This window comes from Anopheles ziemanni, chromosome 2 (assembly GCF_943734765.1).
Source record: "Anopheles ziemanni chromosome 2, idAnoZiCoDA_A2_x.2, whole genome shotgun sequence".
NCBI lineage: Eukaryota > Metazoa > Arthropoda > Insecta > Diptera > Culicidae > Anopheles > Anopheles ziemanni.
The window spans coordinates 40,264,635-40,288,793 of record NC_080705.1 but is presented as its reverse complement, the minus strand read 5'-3'; the positions used below and the strand labels follow the sequence as shown (position 1 = coordinate 40,288,793).

Sequence of the window (24,159 nt, the reverse complement as noted above, 5' to 3'; positions counted from 1 at the left end):
AAAAGATTAATAAGGCACAATACTAATTGAAAGCAATCTTTGCAGGTAAGTTCGACCATGGAGTCCTAAGATTTTTTTCAATCATTTACATCAGAAGAAGTAATCAGGTTGTCCTTCGAACTTGCATCCACACTTGTCTCACAGTGCCAAGAGCATATTTACAAACTCTAGGAATTTGCCTTCGCAGTTGGCAAGTGATGACAAAACATCGTTTCTACGGTAAAAGAAAGATTTACATATTAAACAGTTCTACGTAGCAGTTCAGATGATCTTCTTGGAGTACGACTACTTTAATCGTGTTCTTTGTCTTTTATTAATCAAAGGTGTGTTTAGTATTTTGCAATTATAAAGAAGCCACATAAGTGATGCTATTTTTCAACTGTGGCGTCCGAACAAAAAGGTTAAAGCGTGATAAGCACAGATTAAAACCATCGCCGAAGCCATTTCATTGCCTTCCGTAAATTAGTACGCTTCATCACCTTCCACTTATCTTTACCTCCGCAAATAGAATAATCTTAGCGGGGTACTTACCAGCACGACGGGCACAAGGCCACTGAGCAGAATGGTGACGGTCGATATCGTGTCACCGTTGTACTCGTGCTGTATCGATTTGTCGTTGCAGTAGTAGCCACGTTTGACCACTTGCGGCAGCAGACCCAGCTCAGTCAGTATCAGAAAGGAGGCGACTGTAAATAAAGACAAAAGAAAAACAAACTTATGATGTGTTTGTGGTTGGTTTTCATCGAACATGCATGTCATGAGGTCATCGGGAAGAAAAAACAAAACGAGCCATTTAACAACACGTAGATGGATTTGTAAGAAATACAGCTTCCGAACACATGGGCCTCAACCACTCGTATGGGGTCGTGACTTTCTTGAGCGCCAAACTTCGGGTGAGCTGCAGCATTAATGGTGGTTTCCAGTCAGCGCCTCGGAGCCGAAGCTGTTGTTGAATATTTATTTAAATTTATTGTGCAAGTGGCCATAATGGTGTGTTGGGCCGCACCCGTTGTGTTTTGAAGTAGTGCGATCCTCCGAGTGGTTTGGGACCCCGACTGCCAAACTCTACTAGTTCTCATCATCGTTCATGTGTTGCGCGGACGGGAACACTTGTCGACAGTGCGTGCTGGCCACCGATCGGTAGTTGCGGTCTAGGGCACGATTTATGTTTATGGGAAGTTAAGTTGTTCAAGCTATCGTGGCGCTCGAGAGTGCGATAACGAGCATGCGGGAAATTTAAGTTCCGTCCGAGACGTGTTGAATCGATCTTTCATTGCATGATTTATCAACTTCCCAAGCAGTTGTGGAGGCGTACCGAGTGATTCTCAACTGGCCATGCCTCTGGAGGTCACATGTTGGAGAAAGAGTAAGGTGGATTCAGTCGATTGTTTTCGCAGAAGAATAGGTCAGAAAGAAAGATGTTGCTCTTTAAGCCGAGTAATTTAGTGATCGTATGATCGTTATACTTAGCAATGTATCATTTTGAGGAGCAAACTAGTTCTGTTTATTAATGCAATGTAAAAAGATGCTTTTGAAAATAAAACATTTAACATATCTTTCAATAGTTCAACTCACACTCACTCACACACACGTGTCCGTGTGTTTTTTTTTCATGCGGCACAACACCCCCAACTAGTCTTCTCTTCGCAGAGAGTTACTGTAACCGAAAGACGGTATATTTTGGATCGGGGATCAGCCGTGCGGTACTACTGGGGGATGCCCGACTCTAGATTCGATCCAACTGATAAAATACTGAATTTTTACGTGAATAAAATGCAATCTTCTTAACTAGTATTATTTTCCAAAAAAAAATCCCTTGGTTTATAAACGGAAATTAGTCTTATTGGTTTTTCATAGTTCCAATTTTTGCATCTCCGCCATTAAAAACTTTTATTTTTGTGAAGCGGATTTTTGTGAAAGGATTGCAATCCATAAAAAAACTGTCAAAAAAAAACATGAAATCTGAACCTTTTTGGAACTGAAGTAATTTAGTAAGTTTTAACTCAAGATATGTGAACTAGTCCATCATTTATCAAATCGAAGATATTCAAAGTTGTTTGGAAAATCAACCTATAATCGTCGGCGTGGATTCAAATCCCAGCGAAACTCGGCCAAAAGGACAAAGTTTGATAAGCCTATGACAGAAGATCGTCATTATGTCAAAGAAAGAGAAAAATCAATGCATGACTTACACAAGTAAAGAATAAAATAGAAGAAATGTTACATAAACGTGAATTGATCACTATTGGTAGTTAATAAGGGCATGTTGTTGTTCCAAGGTGCAAAGTATATAGCAATAAATCAGTTTTTAAATTCCCTTACTTTCAACGACCCATTTGATCACATGAAAAGGGAACAAAGTCCTTTTAAAAAATCGGTCTTGTGTTTTAGAACTGCTCATAATGTTGTTTCCTATGCCGCCTCTGTTTAGTAAGGATAAGCAATAAAAGTGATTTCCAGTCATTAAAAATAGTGTATTTCCCTCAACCTGACGTGAATAAAGATTGTTCTAATGCTTGATATGGTCAATTTATTCCCATTAATTCGTGTCTAAGCACATCGCATTAAACAAATACGACTTACACGACAATTGACTGCTAACCATCACAGAACGTCGATGGCAGCGTCGATGCCGTTCAATTAGAGACCGTCGGCAAACACAGGAAAAGCAGTAAACGTTTCAAGTACCATTTACTATGCAAAGGGCGTTAATTTGCCTTCCTTTAATCGGCGTTACGATGTGGGCGCCTGGTGGGAAGTGTTAGCGCAACACCCTCCCAAACGTACCGTCCCAAAAACCCGAAGGCAATAAAATCGACAGCCAGCGATGGGCCAAGTCGGGCCCCCCCACTTGCCGACCGAGAGTTTTCTCCATCCTGGCACCTTCTTTATATGGTTGAAATTGCTTTGCGGCGGTTTTCGAGGACACCATCGAGTTTGATTTTTGGCCATATTTTTAAAACCGAACACCATGGTACCTGTTTATGGCAGGTCCGAATTTTGCGGCCCATTTTAAAAATTAATTAACCACAAACGGCTGACGCTAAAGTACCCCTCTCCCCCCTTACACATGGGCAATCAGTAATGAGTAAGACTGTGCTGAGGAGGTGTCGTCGTGGTATCCGCGCTAACAGGCTCGTTAACGGCTAACATCGCCCCTTATCGCTGGACCGGCGAAAAACCCTCGCCAATGGGAAAAATAATGAGCACTCTTCTCTGCCAAATCCAAACCCGAACAAATTGGAGGTCAACCGTAAGGATGTGCCACAACCATTATCGCTAGTGTGTGTAAAACACGAGTAATTTGGCCGATTTAAACTGCGCCCAGTCAATGACAAGGGAAGGTGGAAAAGTGGACGCGAAGTTTCCGATCGATGGACAATATATGGCCGTGAGTTCCGATTTGTGTCGAAACCGTCGGACCACCGCTTGAAGAACCTCCCTCCGAGAGGAGTACTAGCATCAAATCGAGATTAAAACCGTCACCCAAATTTGTCACACACGAAGGCGAATCTTGTAATGTATGGTGGTAGAGACGATAAGGAACCCGTTTGGGGGACTGAAATACTAAATCGTTTTTTCTTCGCTTTTCAATCACTGATAAAGAGCTCGTGTTGTTTTCCCGACGATTGTACGCACGTGTGTGAGTGTGGGATTTTGCTTGTCCGTGTGTACAAATCCTACTGATAGCGCACCGCATCGCTGTCTTCATGAGTTCCGGTAATGAAGATTTATGGGCATTGGATTATGGTTTATGGTTAAAAAAAAAAATGTACCGTTTTTTGTTTCCTCGGAACTGGCATGCTCGCATGTAGTACTAATAATAGAACGCATGCTCTCGCAATGCATGACGAAACATCAGCATCGTGCTGAGTCGGAGCCCCGTAAGTAAGCCCCCGCCTCCTGGGAAGGGTCCACAGCTAAAGACTCATTACGTCAGAAATGATACATTTGGCGGATGGAAGAGCAGACTAAGTGCTGCAAACACACTTCCCCATGGTCAGGGTTAACCCCCGACATTACACCGTTCGTTGCAGCCGTGCGAAATAATAATTATGCACCTCGGTAATTTCCCTTCGCTTTTCATTCTCACCTGACTCCCGGGCCCTTTCCACCTCACGACGAACTGGACCGGTTTTTGTTTTTCTCTTCCCATGAAGAGCAGCTGAAGCCGAGCGACGTAAGGACCACCGGTCAAGCGACCAACACAGCTGGGCGTGGAACAAGCGGGAAAACCGCTAACGTTGAACCGTTTTTCACACGGGTGTAATGCTCATTCTAAGCATTCGTTGGGGTCCGGCAACCCCCCTACCCCCCCCCCCCACCCCCCTCCTCTTCGCTCGTAGCATAACCGCGTGACATTGAAAATGAGTTACGCTAGCTCGGCATTATCTCACCCGTTTCGTAACGCTGGCAAAGGAGGAAGCGGTTGTCATCGAGCGCACGGTTCTGGAAAGCCAGGGAACAGCGCGGAACCGTGGTCACGATGGTGGTCTATGCGCTGACCAACTTTCCCTGAAGCGAGGAAAACTGACTGACCGATCCACCTAGAGAGCATTTCTTCGTTGCCTTTTAAGGTTGTTCTCCCGTAATCGGCCGTAATGTAATTTTATTTTAATTTTGTTCCCAACGGTGGCTTTCCTAGTCCGGTTTGATTAAAATTTGTTCGTTCCATCAACAACAGCCCGTATCAATTATCACTATACACATATTTTTCATCTTTAATGTACATCGATGGGTGATCGACAGGCAAATAATGATCGTTTACTGCTGCTGATACTGATTCGTTGACGTCCGAAATCAAATCAAACTGGGCATATTCGTTTTTTTTTTTAATTAATCATTCCATGTTCGAACTGAAGACGATTGGAGAGAAGGAAAAAAAACAAGAAATCTGCATGCAAAATGGCACACACAGATGAGCAGCAAAACGAGCGGCATGATTGCCCGAGAGCATTATTACGACCGACATTTATGGTCAGCCTGGTAGAGGCGTCTGCAGCAACACCAACTCCTCCGCACACCGGGCAAAGCAGCAGTCGGGTCACCCGCGGGATAAATATAAAGAAACATCATCAATCTGTCTTCGAGCTTTTCATTGGCATGATTAAACGGAGATCGCTCTGCGCGAAAACCACCACCGCAGATTGAAATTAGAATTTATGGCGATGCTTAAAACCTGACCTTCGGAGCTATTGAATGGTTTTGATGAAAACTTGAAACACGACACTCAACGACAATGAATTGGGGAAGAGCGAAAAATATGGTTTGAATTAAGCGGAGACTTTTTTTTAGAAAGAACTAACTATATATCGGGAAGTTAAAACTATCCTTAAGGAAGTTGTTTAACCTTTTCCTTCCGTTCGATTACAATACTTGCTCCTGCCGTTGTGTCGGTTGGCTCGAGAAAATATCCTAACGAAGTGGATGTTTTGTAATCATACGCCATTGTTGCAAAACTCTGCGCGAAGGTAATTCTCCCAACTCAAGACGACGGCAATGATGACCGGTTATTGTGCGCCTTTCGTGTTGTTGCCAGTTTTCCTTTATGTAACACCGGGGCCATACCGGGTGAAGCCGCTTCGCTGCATTCTAGGGCTTTTCCCGCTTTTGTTGTTGTGCCGATGTATGCAGCCCGAAGGGGTCGAAGGTTGCCTACACACATATCCTTATGGTTCTCGTTTTGCCAAGGGCAGAAATAAAATTCGCAAACGGCGTTTTAAGCGTTGAAAAAAGGGTTAAGCCATATCGCTTGAAATCTTTTCAATAAATTTAAAATAAATTCTCCGATACCCGAGAATCTGATGCTTGCTAATCCTGCCATTCAGCTGAGGCTTATTTGGATCGGATTGTTTTTGGTTTACATAACCCTTTTCCGCGAGGCTCACGCTTTTGGAAGGAGAAAACCGGAATGAAAATAAATTTCCCAACCGAAAGCCCCACGATCGGGTTTTGATGCACGGTAACTGACAAAATTAGAAACAGATGCTAGCGGAAGAATGTGGGAGATTATGGTGCTTTTATGATGAGTGATTTATGCTGCGGCTCAAACCCCCCCTCCTCGATCACACACGAGAAATAAACTCGACCGGTCCGACGACGACGACGCCTGCGTCAGCATGTGTGTGTGTGTGTCTGAATGGAAATAAAGTGGGCTGCCTTTTTGTTAACGCGCGCGACACATAGCGAGCGGGATTAAGCTAAACGATTATCGCGCATCATTTACAAGTTCAGCGCACAAAATAGTCCGATAAGCTTATTAAGAGAGCGAAAAGATCAGACTCCACGGGTCGGACGGAACGGCGTAGCTGTTGGTGGACGACTGATGGTATAGTTTGTCTGGCCGAAGGCGGCAGAACATCAATTTGCCAGCGCGGGGCCGACATTGTTTGTGGCATTCCTTCTCCTTTCGCCGCAGATAAATAACGCTGAATGAAGTGCCAGCTGATTTATGCGATGATTCCTGTTCCCATTTCTCCGCCGCGCGTTCGATTGTGTTTTTCTTAGTGTTTTGTTTTTCGGCTGCCCTGTGTTCGTCCACTATCATCACTCGACATGGGTTTGTAAAGCCGTTTGGTAGTGTCTGCTGCCAGCGCTCAGCGGAAGCACTCAGTGGGAGTGCAGGAACACACACGAAGATTGACCGGTTCTGCATCTGTCTTTTATCCTCATCATAAACTGTTTTCGGTTGATGTTGAAGGGCTGAAGACACAAAGAAATAAAAAAAAAACGGAAGCATACCTCGAGAAGCGGTTACAGCCTCTGGTTAATATTTGGCAAAATTTACGATAATCGGTCACGAAATAATAAACCATATACGCACCAAACAGAAGAGAACACAACGTACAGAGTAGGGTGTAGTGTTTCTGCTTTTTTACTCGAAGCGTAACACTTTCCATCCATACGGTATTCATCATTTGCATCAAAGATCGTGAGGTTGAATCACCCCGGGGGAGAAGCCCATGTAGGGGAAAAATACTGCTCAGTGATATTAATCTACTTTTTCGGCGGGAGTCACGTAAAAAGACCCGCTGACTCAACGTCCCGGATAGCAGGAATCCTGCGATCGAGCGAGTGATGCATGCGAAGGTTATTTAAGTAATCGTCCTCGATGCAGCACGTTGATGTTGACTCATAGGTAGGGCACGTGAGTGGAACACCAACTCACTCGTGATTACCTTCGAGATGCGGATCATGCGGTGTTTGTTTTATGTTTTCTACATTAGCTTCCATTTTATCAAAGGTTAGTGATCCTTTAGACGTGTGGACTGAATTGTGGAACGATTCAAACACAGGTCATTGGCACATCATTGGCCAATAAATTCCGTATAAATAATGTTATGGTATTTTGGGACGTTTCTACCCATTTTAAGGAATTTTTGAAAAAATAAACTTCCTAAAATAAATTGAAAAGCTACAATAGAATTTGTAAATAAAATCTCTACCGATTACTAGACAAAAAAAATGAGTTCCATCACACTTTTGATTGTGAGTAATTACCAATTTATAAATGCATATAACAATGAATAAAAAAATCTTGTTATACCTTTAATTTATTATGAAAATAGAACTAGAGAGTTTGTTAAAACCATACAAAAATGGTTTATAATTTTGGTTTTGTTTATATTGAACTAAAAAATATATAATACAATATGACCAAACAAATACAACTGTGGTATCCAAAATGCTCAGTGTTGATTTAAAAAACCCGGCATTGTAAACTTCCATTAAAAGTCAACTCGGTAAAACTTCTCAAGCAAACTTCTGTGCGAACTTGGACGGTTTCTTTGCGCCATTTTCAGAAAAAGTGACCGATTTTTCAATTTATTTTGCTGCTCCTTCTCATACATTGAACGTTTGTTATTTTTTTTGTTATTGTTTTTTTATTTTTTTTATTTTCATATATTTAATTTCACACACTTATTGTTTACAATTTTCATTGCAAACAGTGTTACCTCCTGCCGTCCAAAACGCCACTTTGTCAGACGAAACAAACAAGTAACTATCAAGGCCCTAGACATATACTCAAATCGTGGCGCGAAACTTTTCGATTTAAAAAAAAAAATATCTAAATGCGATCATGTATATAAATGTCACCAGTTGGTTCATTTTACATGGCTTCCACTAGTTGTTGTTTGATGTTCTTTCCCGATCGATAGGACCGATAATTGATTATTAAAATAAACCCGTTTATAGCGCGTCGATGTTCGCCAATTATTGCGCCTTTGATTCTAAAGATAATTTATGGCAATGGGTAAAGCTATCAAATTAATTCGACACAATTTATAACGTGTTGCGTCGAACACTTTACACACGGAGTGTTTGGTTCGCTCGGACAGAAAACAAGACAATTCACAGCTTTTTTATGCATAACGAAAGCAACTTAAGTGTCACCATTGACGCTGACGGCTGACGGAATAGTGGCCCTGCCGCCCGTTCTGTTGTGCAAAGTGGATATGAGGAAACATGCCCGGAAAAGATGTCGATACCAGCTGGGACCGGAATCATAATCTCGCTGCCATCTGTGATATTTCACATCTCGGCCCTCACGAATGTAAGTGCTGGCCTTGTTAGTGGTCGCAGGTGTGATGCGGTTATTTTTAAACCTTAAGTGTACCTTAAGGTATGTAGCTTTTTCTCTCCCATGAAGTATTTTGACGCCCATGCAGCTAAAGAGTCTCAGGGCGACCTTGACTTCAGCAGTGGGAAGTGGGGTGGTGGGCCGCGAGTGTGAGTCAGTGGGAAGTGGGGTGGTGGGCCGCGAGTGTGTGTGTGAAAGTGGACGAATTTAATTAAGAAAATCACGTTCAAATGCCGGACGGTGGAGGAATATAATTTCATTAACATTTCGGCGCTTTTCGGCGCCACGGTGACAAAGGAATGCCCGGGAACACCGTTCCATTCCGCTTGATTGAGAAGGAAGGAAGCATGAGTTATGGCACCTTGATTTATTGACTAGCCAATTTATAGACGCCTTCGTTAGCTAAATTAGCTCCAATGGTTTCACCACGGGAAAAGATTTAGATCAAAAGAATGGCAGATCGAACGATCGCATGTTTGGCGCTTTGAGCATATTTTACCTTATATTTGTTAAACTTCTTATTATTGTTATCTGGTTTTTGCAAGTTTAGATTATTCATAACCGTTGATAAATATATTCATATTTTCCGTTCCAGTTTAGGTGTTATTTGAAATGCCAGTTTATTAAAATAAAAAGAATACCGCAAACATGGAACACGTTGCCATGGATGAGCTTACTTTTTATGGCTCGATAATTTGCATTTTTAACTGTCGCATTCGTGAAAATCGAAGCAAAACTGCGTTTCAATTTTTGCACAGCCGTATCTAGCGGACGCTGGATGCTTGGAATTGGGATTTGCTGATCCTGAACCGGCTGTACGGACGCTTTATGGTGAATTAATTCTACACAACCCAATAACGCACGGGGGGAATATGATTCTGGTCCGTTTTCGTGTTGAAGCCATGCTTTTCCCATTTTTAGCCATAAAAAGAACCAGTAGGATATGCTGTGGAGGAAAACTGCCCAAAATACGCGACTCATCATTAGCATTTTTAATTTTTTTTGCATGTATTTTGCCTGTTTGTCAGTTTTTTTTCTAGCTCTATGATAATTTAACCAATTTTGATATATGCCCGCCTGATTGCCTTAACCAATTCAAGCAGATTGGAAATCTATGAACATTGGGATCAGGGGAAATAAAATAAACTGCTTCTACTAAGCCTTTAACAAATGGTCGCCGTTCATCTATAATGGGATGGCTATTTGTTGTGTTGGCAAAAACTAAAAAATAAATTATGAAATTCCGCCATTCCACCAGCTTACGTTCAGCTGTACGATCTGTCCCATCATTACGGCAAACGGACGCACATAATCATCTTCTTTGATCCTGTGTGCGCGTGCGCTTTCCGAAAGGCGTGCAAAGCTATGCTCGTGGCGGCTCTCAGCCTACCGTGAGAGTTTTGATTCTCCATTGTGCGCGTCCTCGACGATCGCGAATGGAAGCTAGGAAAATGTCAACGTGGAGGGACACAGAAAAGAAAAATAAAGCAAAAATTATACGTATCAGGAAATTGTTAATCGATAACCCATCGCCGATCGGTTACCTTTGAGGGCAACCATTTACATGCATTAGTGCGGGAACGGTATAATTTAAGCCCATTAGCGTGATGATGCTCATGTGGCATCATAATGATGGTTTGGAAGGTGGCGAACCGGCCGCGATTCACAGTCATCTTGACATATGTTTTACGTTTCGCAAGGACATGCTCGCTAACATTTTTTTCAAACAATGACATCTTCGATACTAATTAGTTGAAGAAAACCGTTTAAAATTTGTCACGAACAAAATTAATGAACAACCTATAATTTCCCCTTCATTATTGCAGAGCACCAGTGTAGTACGCAGTGATGTCTTCATTCACACAGCATTCCACAAGTGAAGGAAAAAACAGAGCATACCCAAACCCGGTTGTAGCCAACATCTCATGAGAAACCTTTAAAAATTAACATTTAATTGCTAACAAGGAAAATCGACATTTTGTACATAACAAAAAAAAAACTATGGAAAAGTTGTGCATGGTATGGTTGTCTAAACAGCTCAAAACAGAATTAATTAGCTCTTACCAGTAAGGTTAACGTAAAGGAATTTAGTTAACGCATGCTAACTATGCGCTTTCAGAAAAAGCTTAGACATGGAAAAGGCTTGCAGAAGCTGTTCTTTGCCATGTAAGAAATGTGTTAAATAGTAAATCAAACAATTGTGTTCATATAGTTTGAAATGTTCTATGATTTCCAATGGAATACGGAACAATATAAAATGTTCACCATCAATATTTATATGCTTACACTGTTGTAAGTTCACAATGATCCATTTATTCCTTGTCGAGCGATGAATGAATGAACCGTTTACATCACATTATGTTCAACGAGGTAGAACTGAAATGTTAAACCTAACCCTTCACCGGCAGATGGAACTGACTCACTAGAATTGGTTATGAATTAGGCAACACGGAACCGTTCTAGAGTTACGGACGAACCGAAGCTATCCGTTTCGATGCCTTTCCTAAAGATGGAGAAGCAACAGGAACACCTTTCGCCCCTGCTCGGTTCGTCGATTCAGCTTTAGCTCTGTTTGGATCATATTCCAGGTGGGCTATGCTCGCGTGACCCTCGGGAATTTATGTACAGTTGAAAAACCATTCTCCAGACCTCCTAGACGTCTGTTCCCAGGTGGCGAAAGAAATTATTACGTGCCTCGTTGTAGCTGCCATTGCCCTACGATCTTCGCCGTCGTAATAAATACGCAGTTTACTTTCGGTGCCCAACGTCATAACGCGTCATTTTGTGTGTTCGTTATGAGATACAGGAGGGGAATTCAAGAGCCTTTCAGAGCGGAACAAGAATCTTAATGACATGCTCGAAAAGTTGATGAAGGGAGATTTTTTCTCCTTCTTTGTGACGATCAGTTCAAGTTTGAAAGATAAAGAATATGATGACATTTTTAACGGTCGGAAGGTACGTTGGTTTTACATCGTCATCTGTTAAAATTTACGTCAACTCCGCTCTATAGAGCTGAGGGTCGATAAAATCAGAAGTCCACGGACGTATGAATTTGTAATTAAACCCAATCGAAGCGCCATTGACTGCTGTTCTAAGCCACAAACCAACAGAATGAGTATCAAAGATAAATATTTTACATATTAAATTTCATTGTTCGAGATCAATATCAACCAATCTTGACAGGTGTAGTTGTCAATCTTGAAACAAGGTTGATGCGCGTCAAATCGATCGGTTGAGCATGCTTGTAGCAAATAAAATACTCCGATTTTATGGAATCTTTTCTTCTTCGAACACACGTCAGCATGACGAATGATCGCCTTTCGAGACCAGAAACGCAAAGATCGTAACCGAACTGATTCATCTGTCAACTGGTGGGGAAAAACTTGTTACTGGAAACTCTATCCAAATGCACCTTAACTACAAACACAGTAGGGGTTATCATGAAATCGTCGTTTCGTTTTAGCGGTCGCTAAAGGTGCTCATTTGTTTATTTCAGTCGCTAAAAGTTCATTATAATGAACAAATGAGCACCCTTAGCGACGAATGAGCGCCTTTAGCGACCGCTAAAACGAAACGACGATTTCATGATAACCCCTAGTGAGCGAGTAAGAGATCCAAGGAAGGAAAGAAACAAGCAAAGCAACTGATCACAAGCCATCGACATATCTTCATCTATCAACACATCTTTATGGTGGACATGATCATCAGATCATGGCTACAGGTCTGGCAGTGCGTACCCCCACCAGATCGTAGCATAATCGATGGCAAATTCCATGTGTCAATCGTCACAACCTGCGCATTCCGTGAATCACCATAATCCTTCGTCAAGAGTATTTGCACGCTTAAGCGGCACGAATTCAACGCAAGAATTCCGCTGACAGTCCGTCACGAAACTCTGCGATGCAATCTGTCTGATTCAACGGGTTGCTATCCTTGGTTCCGTGTGCGTACACACACACACATACGTCTCGCAGGCGTCTATATCTCCAGCACATGTTGCCCGCTTCGGTTGAGAAAACGAAGAAAAAAGACGATCTGCCAAGCCGGGATGATCTGAGTGAGGAAACAAATAAATCAAACATTTCTATTTGTTTTGCCTTCCGGAGTGCTGCACACAGCCCCCGGCTGTGTCATCCGTACCGGTTCCGTATCGGTTTCCCCCGGCACCTCTCCAGACCTCCACGAACCATCGGATCCGGATCTATCTCCGGCGGTAGCGAACGCTGGTGCGGTGCAATCAAAATGTGGAAGTACACTCGCTCAACCGGGCACGGATGTATGCATCTCGCTGCATGTGGCAGTGGCGCGCGTGCTTCGCCGTGTCTTGCTTTCAACACTTCGGACACATGCTTTATTTGTCAATACGCTTGTAAGAGATTCCCTTAAATTCTCCAATGGCCAGAGCTTCTTAAGTACTCACACGCGATTGAAGATCTCAACAGCATTGTCGTACTATATTTTTGGCTTAGTATCCTCTACTCGATAGCAGCCTAATTATGCTCCAAAATCAATTGAATTTGTACAGAGAAAAATGCTTTCTGAAGTTTTTAAACATTGAAGCCTTTCCAAAAATAAAGCAGTTAAACAAAAAAATATATATACCTATAAAATAAGAAATTGGCTTTTTTTCAACATTTTTTACCTTAATTTTCTACATGATGAACGAAATATTTATTTTCATCACAATACAGATTTAACATGTCTTTTGTTTCTATTTTATAATTGATTCTCTATTAGTTGTTGTTTTTTTTTAAATTGTGTACCTACATTATTGTATTTTAATTACTTTTTAAAAAAATATTATTTAAAAATATTTATTAATTAACACAAAAATCCAAACAGCGATCATTTTGACCACAACCCAATTTTCGATTTTAATATTTCGAATACGACTAAATATTTGTTCAAAATACGAAGCTACATCTAAAACAACAATTTCAGATTTTTCTATTCGACCTGTTCTGAGAACCAAATAAATCGCCCCTATAATGCTTTTTAGCCTTTATTTTGTTCGCTCTTTTTAACAAGCTGTAACTTTGGTATTTTTGAAGATTTTTCATATCTGTATACCACTACTTTTTAGTATATTTGTTGATTTTCTTTTAGGGTTTTTGATTTTCTGATAGATCTAAAATCGGCCCATGAGCGCTGTGGTTTCACCTTGACGGCGTGTGGGGCCCCCCCTCATACCGCACCCTTAGGTTGATTGTGTAGCCGAAATTAACGGTACGCACTAAGGTTCAAATACTCGTAGGTAGAATTTAACGAATTAATGTATCACCAATTGTATACGTTTAGGTATATACCTATAGGCCTTTAATTACTCTTTTACCAAAATTGTAATTACCAAAAATAATTTCAATATTAAATTGCAATTTCCCTTTTCTTCTCTAACTATTTCTTCTCTTCGTCCATTGATTAGGTGTACTTTTTTTTAAAGTGTACTAAACAAGGTTATATAGGCTGTTTAAAATTCACTTGAGAAGCGCTGCCCTGCTACCTCTCGATGTAGTTGCTACCGGATCCATACTTATAAAACAAGCTAATTAGATCTAGCCAGAAAGCCCGCGGCCACTGCACTGCGGCTGCTGCGTCTCTAATAGGAAAGGAGTAACATTCCGAGGGAAACATGTTGCCGGAGCTAGCAGCTGACTGGTCCCATGGGATCCCTGAACTCATGTGTCGTGGTGTGCACAAGCATTGTGTGATCGGAATTCCTTGTCGGGATCGGGGAACATGCACTTAGACATCTCCTTAGGCGGATCTCTTGCGTCGTGCGGTCGTTAGTCGAGGAATGTTTGGAGACAATGCCTCGCACCCGAACCGCACCACCACCTTTGGCGGGGGCTTACACACTGCTTTCTTTGCCTATCAGCTGACTTCTTCTCGGAGGTTAATTGCGACTCTCTCTTGGCGTTCGTTCCCCTCGTCTCAGCCCCCGGCTGGGCTCCTTATTTGACGCTCCGTCACTGATTGATGAATTGCTGACGCATCGTGTCAGCGGCCTCCTTCTTTGCAGGCATCCTTTGTCTATTTCCCTCCCCGATGATGTTTGTGCACACACTTGCAGCAACTGCAGCCAAAGAATGCAACTCCAGACCGGAACCACAGCCGGGCTGGGGTCGCGAGTGCAGTAAATGCTTGCGGTTCAACAACACTACGAAGCCACGGACAACAATTGTTTAGATGGTTGGTTCCTCGCGTAGGCCATTACTCCCGGGACTGGTCGTCTAGCCAGCTGGAAATGGATTTCCATTAATGAGCTTCTGCAACAGTTTTGGAAATTTCGAGCCCCTTCGAACGGTCGGGAATGGCGACACGAGGGCCGTAAAACCCTAACGGAGAGACACCAAATACCAAACACTGTTGTTCCGGGCGCGTCTACAGGAATTATATACACATTTGGCTAGACCGAACGCGCAGCATAATGGGGACCTTCTCTTGGGATTTGAGTAGAAGGGCCGATTTAAGGTTTTTCGAAAGGGTAACGAATTCCTTCACCCTGGTCGAGCACTAATCACCATTTCATGTCGCCACAAAGAAATGTAAAAAAAAAATGGAAAAGGATGGAAAAACATTCATTCAAACATGCGCCCGTATTACCAATCACATGTTGATGGATGAATGGGTGCTTATGGCGATTGAGATTTTATAGTCCCGGAGGAAGACACAACCCCATTTGTCTTATCAGCCAGTACACCACGAGGCTCAGGGCGGCGATTATGGCGGCGGTATGGTGTATGGCTTTTTACGATCCGGTTTTTAACGACATATTGGCTAATGGAAAATCATACAGCTCTCCCTCCCTCCGGGTGTCGCATGTTTTTGTTTCCTAGGCAAGCCCCGTTGCTTCCACCCGTTTCCGGCAATACGGTTTTTGCCAAACCGTTGTTCTTCGCGATGGATAATTTATACCACCACAATGGGATCTGGTGGCGAAAGGCGAACCCAACATGGCCGTCGCGGTGGATTATGGCATTAAAAATTTAAATGGAAAACATAAAATATTAATTCCAAACATTCAAATGAGAAATTCCCCGAGGCCTGAGCAGCGCACATGGCGTATTAGTCACCCTTTCGCGCCACTGCGAGCAGTAATAACACGAGTGTTTTTTTTAAATGTTTTCCCCGACAAACATTTCTATACAAATATCCATCACCGGCGCAAACCGGCCCACGACCGTTGGAAAGGCGATTTTCCATCCATCACAAACGGTGGAAAAACTATGTAAACTGCGAGGCGTCGTGTTGGCTTGCATTTGGCATGAAATCGCCTACATACGATTCGATTTTTCAACACACCAACTCAACATGTGTTGCTTGACGGTTCCATTTTTCCCACTACGATAGTGAGTCAGCGGATTGGATTGGAGGGCAGTTTTCGTTGCCTTCCCCGGCTCCGGGAATGCTTTGCGTTTCTTCTTCGGGGTTTGGTCCATAAATTAAAATTTCCATCTAGCGACAGGCGCATCCATTTCCGTCGTCAGCTAGCCATTAGGGCGCGTTGCGCCAATCCAGTTTTGGGTACAAAACTCGGCGCCGGCAAACCGAACGCCCGACAACATGCTCGAAGCTAAGGCCATCCTGTGCCAACAAGACGCACTGGCAAGCAGCCAAGGCCGCTTGAATCCTCCACGAACCGGAACGATAAGCGGCAAGCAAAGCGGAAGGTGATGGTCCCGGCTGAGCTACATCTGTGGCGTGGATTGCAATTCCAACGCCACCGGGGCGGGCTCCGGGCATGGTTGACAAACGGATTCGAAACGCATCATTAACGATTTGTCGCGATCGACGCCGCAACGAATGGTCGAGGCGGACGCTGGGGACCTCCGGGGCAGGAAGCTGATATAAAATTGCCGATCTGCAGAAATGAGATTTTCATGCGACTTATTGATCCCGACCCCTTCCTGTCCGATCGATTCCGGGAGAAACCAACCGACTAACGACCATCTTTAGTAATGTCCGTTCGCGCCGAGATTTTTCCTTTCCTTTTTGTTTTGCCGATCTCCGGTCGTCGGGCCGCCGTTTTGTAATGTTTAAAGTTACGGTTTGCTTCCAAGCCGCGTCCATTTCTGAACCTTCTCTCATCGTGACGAGAGCACGCGAAAAAGGGACTCTCGAGTTACACACTGTATTTATCGCCGGGCTGGAAAAATTCTGCCTTCTGGTAGCGACGCAAACGTGCCAGGGCCCTACCCCAGGGTGCTACCGATATCGCTCCAGTCTACCGTCCTACTCACCCAACAACAGAGGCCTCTATTGTTTATCATTATGTAAGGGTTTTTTACTTCTCCGCTTCTGCTTTGTTTGGTTTGAAGAAAACGTAAACTTTTGACGTAAGGCCCATCAGGGTCCTACGGTGACAAACAAACCTATCGCTAGTCATTTCGCTTTGTTTGGTAAGTGCACTCGCTGCCTATTTGCTACGGTGTGGTATTTCATTTCCACAATTCTGCCTCTGTCGACCTGGAGCACATAAATGGTAAATGCATCGTACCGAGACGTTATCGTTGCTTTAAACACTTAATGCCGTACCATTTAAGAACAGAATTCAAATTCTTAATGTACTCCCGGCACAATCTAAACTATAACACATACAAGATTTGAGAATAATAAAACAATTTACAAATTATTTAAAGAGATCTTATAGATAGCTTTTCTGCTAACGTTCTTACAGTTGCATTTCTACCTTTTAGTTTACTATCTAATTTATCTTGTTTTTGTTTTATTTATTTTTATTAAAACCTTACGAACTGAAAATTGTAAGTAAGTAACATTTTAATAGTAATATAAGCATTAAACTAGAAAGTCAGAAATATTGTTTTTATACATCATTGTGTGTTTGATACACAGACGTATTTTGAGGAAATTATCTTAAATAATCAACATGTTTGAAACAAAACTAAGTCAAAAAAAAAAAAGTCAAAATACATATATAGATATACCAAATAAGAATGAATATCAGAAATGATGATGTTTTTTATTTCTGAAGGAGAAAACTAAACAGTTCTATCTTCGTATGAATAATGAGTTTTAATTAAAATCTTTTAATCATATCTGAAGATGTTAGCTCTGTCTCACACAGAGGAAAAGATGAATAAATTACTCAGCTACTTGTCCGTGCGTGTCGTTTTATCATCCAAATAATCTTAACGTTTCTAAATAGGCTCGTTTGTCTGCGTCCGCCTACACTTGGCGACAAGACGAAACAAAAAATTGTAAATGTGATATAACATAGAGAAACCGTCACGTCCGCCACTGGCCGTCTCGCCCGTTTGTTCCATACGATGACAATTAGTTATGCCAATAAGTTTACACTAATTTCACGCACTAACACCCCCCACACCACCCCCATGTGCGAACGGATAAGGCCGCCGGTGGTGTTGAAAACAAAAAAAGTAGTTTTTTCCGAACAACCATCCGCCCAAAGTGGGTGACTCGAAAATGTGTCCCCGCGAAAGGCCACCGTCTGCCGATCGTGTCGACCACTTTAAGTGATGCAAACGCGCCGACGAACCCGTCGAAAACGTTTAGCACCGACACCTCCGGCTTTGGCGTTGGCCTAAGACGGAGACCCGCCTCGGCTAGAGAGATTAATGGATAAGCATCAGGCACGGTTCTGCAAATGTTCTTTCCGCTAAGCTTTGTACCGGTATGTCTCGGTTCATCGTGACCGGTTCGCGCAACAGGCTGATCTTGGTGCACACACCGTAGACCTTCATTTTTCAGTTTTGGAGAGATGAAAGATGCTGATGGCGGGCGGGAAATGGTGGGCGTTTTTTGAAGTAATTTTGACGCATCTCTCGCTTCGTTCTGGTAGATTTGCATAGATAGCTATCGAAGAACGTGCTTATCACTTCCTCGACAGTAAGTCGATTCTTCGGTGTGAGGGCGAGAATGAGCAAGCTACGTCAAGGGGTCCAATGATCTTTTTAGCAGCTTCTTCTTCAGTCCCTGAAACTCTCTTCAAGTGACAAGATTAATCGTGGTTCGTTATCTGACCAGTCAAAAATATTCATGGAATCTCCCACTATGGTCCTATATGCAGTAAGAGTTTTTCGAAGCTGGTTTACAAATATAAATATATTTTGCGAATTAAAATATTGCATCTTTGTATAAAAAATTTTACAAAATACTAAGAGGGTTTAAATTTGATCAATTAGGGATTATCGGTAATGTTTTCATGCGCTAATGGCAACAGATTTACACTCCATTCCAATATTTGACAACGATGTTTGAGGAAGAGTTTTTAAGTCGCTATTTAGTAGGTTCATTTTAATTAAATGAATCACTAGCCACAAATGCCTCATAGACTGGCAAAGAAAATGCCGAATCTGGGGTTTTCAAAATATTGACGTGATTAATTACCAGTTTTACTGTGATAAAGTGCTTGGGAAACGCGAGGCGAAACTGCTACCATCAGTAGTAGATAGTCAAATATTTCCGCGAGTTCAGCGTGGAAATGAGAACACCGAAAATTCCATTTTGAACAAGAAAAACAACAACCCTTAACCGACCCTCCTTCCCCCTTGGCAATCTCCCATCCAAGAGGGAGGAAGGGAGGGAGGGGGGGGGGGGGGTCGTAAAAAGGAAGAAGGGAAAAAAGATCGCTTGTCGAAACCCACCGGAGAGTAGTTTTCACCGGATGGACGTGCTGAGTGGCGGACGAATTAAGGCAGGAAAACAAGAGGGCCGGTGTTCCGCGGTACCGAAAGGTTATAAAATATGGTCGCCCAACAACAACAATAACAACGGCAGCAACAACCGAATATCCCAAATTCTACGACGGCTGCAGTGGCTTTGATTTACGGATTTACAAATAATAATGCTCAGCGTCTTCCCAGGGCTAGGAGTCATAAAATTGCAAAACGGAACTAGCATAACCCGCGGGTCGATCGGGTTCGGTAGGAATAAAAATAGTCGAAGGCCCGAAATGTGTACTCATAAAAAGAGCCAACATACGCACATCCTATGGACTCGTTATAAAAGACTCGACCAGAAAAGGGAAACCCTGCCACAAACCTTTGCGTCCCGCCGCCAAAAGAACGGCCCGGCGGATATTTCCTTGGCCGAGGCCAACCTAACCATAAAAAGGAAAACACACGCGTGACTCGGGACGATGAGCTCCTCGACTCGACAACAGGGGACAGAGAGAAAAAAAGAGTGGGAAAGAGCTAGCGGCAAAAAGGGAGGGAAATAAGGAAATATGTAATAATAAAATCCAAAACATGACTTCCAATCATCTTCGATCAGGGGACCGCTACGATGGTCGCGAGCCTCGCTTAGCCGGAGGGCTGCTGCAAGGCTTTTGGGAATGTACAGGATGTGTACAACAGACCGAGTGATCTGAAATAAAATAAAATCACCCAAAAAATAAATAAACGGCGCCCCCAGGTGAAGATACATCGCCTCACCAAGTGCTAACAACGGAAGCCCCCGGTGGGAAGCTGTTGTTCCTCGAAAAAAAAAACGCAAAACAATGCGACTCATCCCGTTTCCTTAAGACGCCCCAAGAGGGTCTTTCAGCCTGTGAGAATGTGCAGCTGTCTTCGCGATCTTCGATCTGCTCGAGGAGATTGAAGCAAAACAAAAACGTTGATAGAGTTAAACAATGCGTGAGACAGCGCGAGTGACATACGCGCGTGGAATTTCGCCTGCGGAAGCAGGCTCGTGATTTGGTCGGAAAATTTCGAAGAATTATAAATGATTTATGCCACCGTAGAACGGCCGTGCAGTTCATCATCAGGCAGGAATCTGTTTTATTTTCTTTTGTTTTGGTGGAGAACACCCCAGAAGAGGATATGCGAAAAAAAGGAAAAAGAGTGAAATAATAATCATAAGTTCGCTATGACAAACTTGATATAAAAGTTTATTGAACAAACGCAAGTAATTTACAATTGAAAAGATTTATCAGCTCTGCGTGTCTCGAAGAAACAACCAAAGTGAAGGATCAGCTACACAAGATTTTAATCACAGCGAAATACATACATCAACAATTTGCAAACTCCCGTCGACCATAAAAAAAGGACCTACCCCGCTCTGATTGGGGGATAATTTATATCAAGGAAATGGCATTAATTACAAATTGCCGACATTTGGATGGTGTTCTGGGGATGGTGGGAAAAAACACTCTCCCGATTCGAATTTAACGATATCACCATTCATCACATTCCCGCCGGCAAAAGGTGCCGGAAAAGGTGCCCGCGTCATAAAATTGGTACAGATTGATTTCATGATTGTGTGTGCCTGTCGACGCATTTGTTTTACTTTATTTTACCATTTTCTTTCTTTCATTTTATTTCGCTTCTCTCCAGAAGAAGTCCGAAAAGATCGAGTTTTAACGATACCGGTCGTAAAGACGCACTACGCGCCGTTTTACCGCGTACCGTATTTTTGTTACTGTTTCATCTGATTTATTTGCACGACACAACGCTTGCCGACTTGCTTGGTTAAGTAATAAATATTGAAACATCAGCGTGTTGGCGAAAAGTAAACACACGCCGGCAAAACGCACAGAAAACAAATCAAAACCGAAGAGCAGAGGGTGAAAACCGTGCGCAACCATCGATCAAAAAAACACAAGAACAGTGAAACATGGCTGCGGCAGGGTCAGGGCAAGACAAAATGGTTCTCAAACGGTGGCCGTTACAGATAAGAGTCAAACTTAAAAGAACCATCGACCAGCGCACGACGGTGCGGCCAGGCAGGACCTTCAGAGAGGAGGTATTACGTGCGTGTGCGATAATCTCCTTCATTTGGCGCTCGAATGATAAGCGAACGCCGAAATAAAGGCTGGCCGAGGGAACAGAAATCGGTGGAAACAAGCAACGCACAAAATGGTTACGAAACTGGCCGCAGACGCTATACGTTAGAATATAATTTCGAGCGCGTGCCTCCGGAGTATCATTTTCCCAAAGGTTGACTCCGAAAGTCCATATTTTCTCCACATTCGTTGCAGACGCTCATTTCCTTCTGAGGCCGAGGGTATCGACGACCAACTTCAGATTACTTTTGTCGTCGACTTTTTTGCACTCCTACGACTGACAAGAACGGGACCACTAAAAATGTATTAAACATTTATGCATGTTTCTTCACTCCATTGAGTCATATTCTAAGACATATATGCTAAATTGGGTTGTTGAAACGTCTATAAAGTTTTGCATTCAAGAGGCAAACCTGCTAATTATAAGATTTTGTGGAAATTATATCTACCTACATCTTGCATTTAACAGCTGTTGCCACTAAACCTGCTCGAAAGCAGGTGTTGTTGTCTCTAAAGCACCAAGCTTTTGAAATAGTTCAATTCTGTTTCCAATGCATTTGAATTTGTCTCTAACTCATCAGTTTTTGTCTTTTGCCGAAAACACGCAAACAAACAGGGTTAATTTAATAATAATTAGTTGATTAGTAGCTAGATACTTAGTTTTTCTAGGAAAATAACACTGAAACAACAATTCATTTTAGCTGACAGCTTTATAAATGTTAACTACAAACAATAATCTACATATTTACATTTATATTACAATCCCTTTAAATAACAAAATTTTTAAATAGAGGCAAAATTGAAATTAAGAGGTAAATCAGATGAGCACGAGGCAAAATCTGTTGAGTGAGTGATAAAGCCAGATGCGTTAGAGACAAAATCGGATGAGCTATTTCAATCATGGATGGGTTATAGCCTTATCACACTGGTCACCAATGGTGGCATTGTTAAAGTCACTGAACTGTCAAACAAAGGTCCCGTTGATGTAATTAGCTTGCACGATTCAACAGTTTGACAGTTTAGTGACTTCGATAGGGCACCATTGGTGACCACTGTGATAACCCAGTTAGAGGCAAAGATAGGTGGCTGTATCAAGAGTACTAGTTTTTGCAGCTCAGACATCTGACGTCGTTTTTTAATATATCATTAGCATTTCACATTTTTTAGTGGTGAAGTGAAGTATTTGTGAAGAACATGAAGTTTGCTGTTTCAGTAGGGTTTTGGGATTGATAATTAAATTTGAAACGGATTACCTAACATATTCGGGAGTTTCAGAACATTCGCTCTGCGGTGTAGAATATGATTGCAACAAAAAATCATTGATAATTCTTTAGACCGATCACGCTCTTGTGGTCCAGACTCCTTTACCCGTTCTGCTCCATCTCATGCCCAACCCACAACCCTTCTTGGACGTCGTCGGCGGGATCTCGCTCGAGTTTCGTTATGAACAAATATAATCATTTGATGAATGAGAACTGCTGACAGCATGCTGTCAGTAGTGCGCTCCACTCGGTCATTGAATGACTGAATTTATTGAGGCCCTTTCCAGGATCACCGAACGTCAACTGATCTTGCGGGTAGCTTCAGATGAAACTGGACCACAAACAAAGAAGAAGTATCCCACCAATTCGTCCGATGATTCAGATTATTTCTGTACCAATATTCATATTCGGTTGTAATTGAGGGTTCACACAAAAACAAAAAAATTCATTGATAACATTTGGAATGGTCCGGAACGCTCGGAGCTAATCGGTGACCTCGCTCACCAAGGGATTCTCGTTTGGTTACTGGAGTATTTGCGAAAACATTGACAACTGAAGACAATGGCTGATAATGTATCAATTTTAACGATACTTTTCGAAGCAAACAATTCGCTCTGTTGTATGTTTCAGCTGGTACGTCTTGTTTTCTTATTAGAAACAAGAAAGTCTACTGTTTGATTAGTTTTTACGATTTCCGTTCGTGCTAACGTCAGCGGAACCCAGTAGGTTAGAGGTGAACAGGATTTTTGCGCATCATACTGCCTTTAAAACAACATTTGCGCACATCATCACTTTTGATCGTATCTCGTCAGCGGATCACTTGGAGAATGAAAGAAATCAAAAATGTAAATTTTATATCCCAGCAACTCGACTGCGCGCACGGTTGCAACACCTCGTAGGAACAACGCGTCAACAGGAATTGCTTATCTAACGTTCGAAAAATTCGGGCGATGACAGCCCTAGCACTGGTGGCCGATTCGTTTCGATTGCCGGGTCCGAGTCAACAAACAGCGTACGCACAGAAGGTTGCTACGCAACAGATAACCCCGTTCAGAAAGAAAGAAAATCAACAAGAGTGACCTTTACAGACACACCACAGTCAAAAGGCGTTAGAATTAGACTAGAAGATACTGGTTTTCATTTACCTAGCACCAGTATCACACTATCGACGGCCATGGGCAGCGTGATCCTGGCTTTCAGCTTTCCGCAGAGCTTCTGAGACTCGACGTCTGCCATGTCTGGGCTTCCTCCGAGCGGTTCTACCTTTCAGTTCCCACAGGACACACGTTAATGCTGCAGGTATCCTCGCCGATCCCCTACTTGCCGGGGAATCGTTTCAATTTTAACACGTTCGACCTTTGTTCACGCACACACAAACACTTTTGAGCAAACGTCAACTGCCTTCCAGCTTGCTGCCCTCTTCGGGTTGCTGATTAGCTCGATTGCTACGATTTAATCTGTCGAGTACATTGGTGCTTTTATGTGTCCGGTGGCTTGGAATGGTCCTCAACTGTTTCCTCCAAGTTTTTTTGTTTGTTTGTTGTGTCCCAACT

The 24,159-nt window shown here is 42.6% G+C and overlaps 1 protein-coding gene across 1 annotated transcript in view; it reads right to left on the bottom strand.

The window, feature by feature from the left end:
• The window catches only part of LOC131290902 (phospholipid phosphatase 1-like), a 36,177-nt gene extending 12,335 nt beyond the window's left edge, over positions 1 to 23,842 (bottom strand). The window contains exons 1-2 of the mRNA XM_058320092.1: positions 23,752 to 23,842; positions 532 to 686 (exon numbers count right to left, since the gene is read on the bottom strand). Of these exons, the coding sequence (XP_058176075.1) occupies positions 532 to 686; positions 23,752 to 23,842 (246 nt within the window). The remainder of the gene's footprint in view (positions 1 to 531; positions 687 to 23,751) is intronic.
• Positions 23,843 to 24,159: the final 317 nt, after the last annotated feature.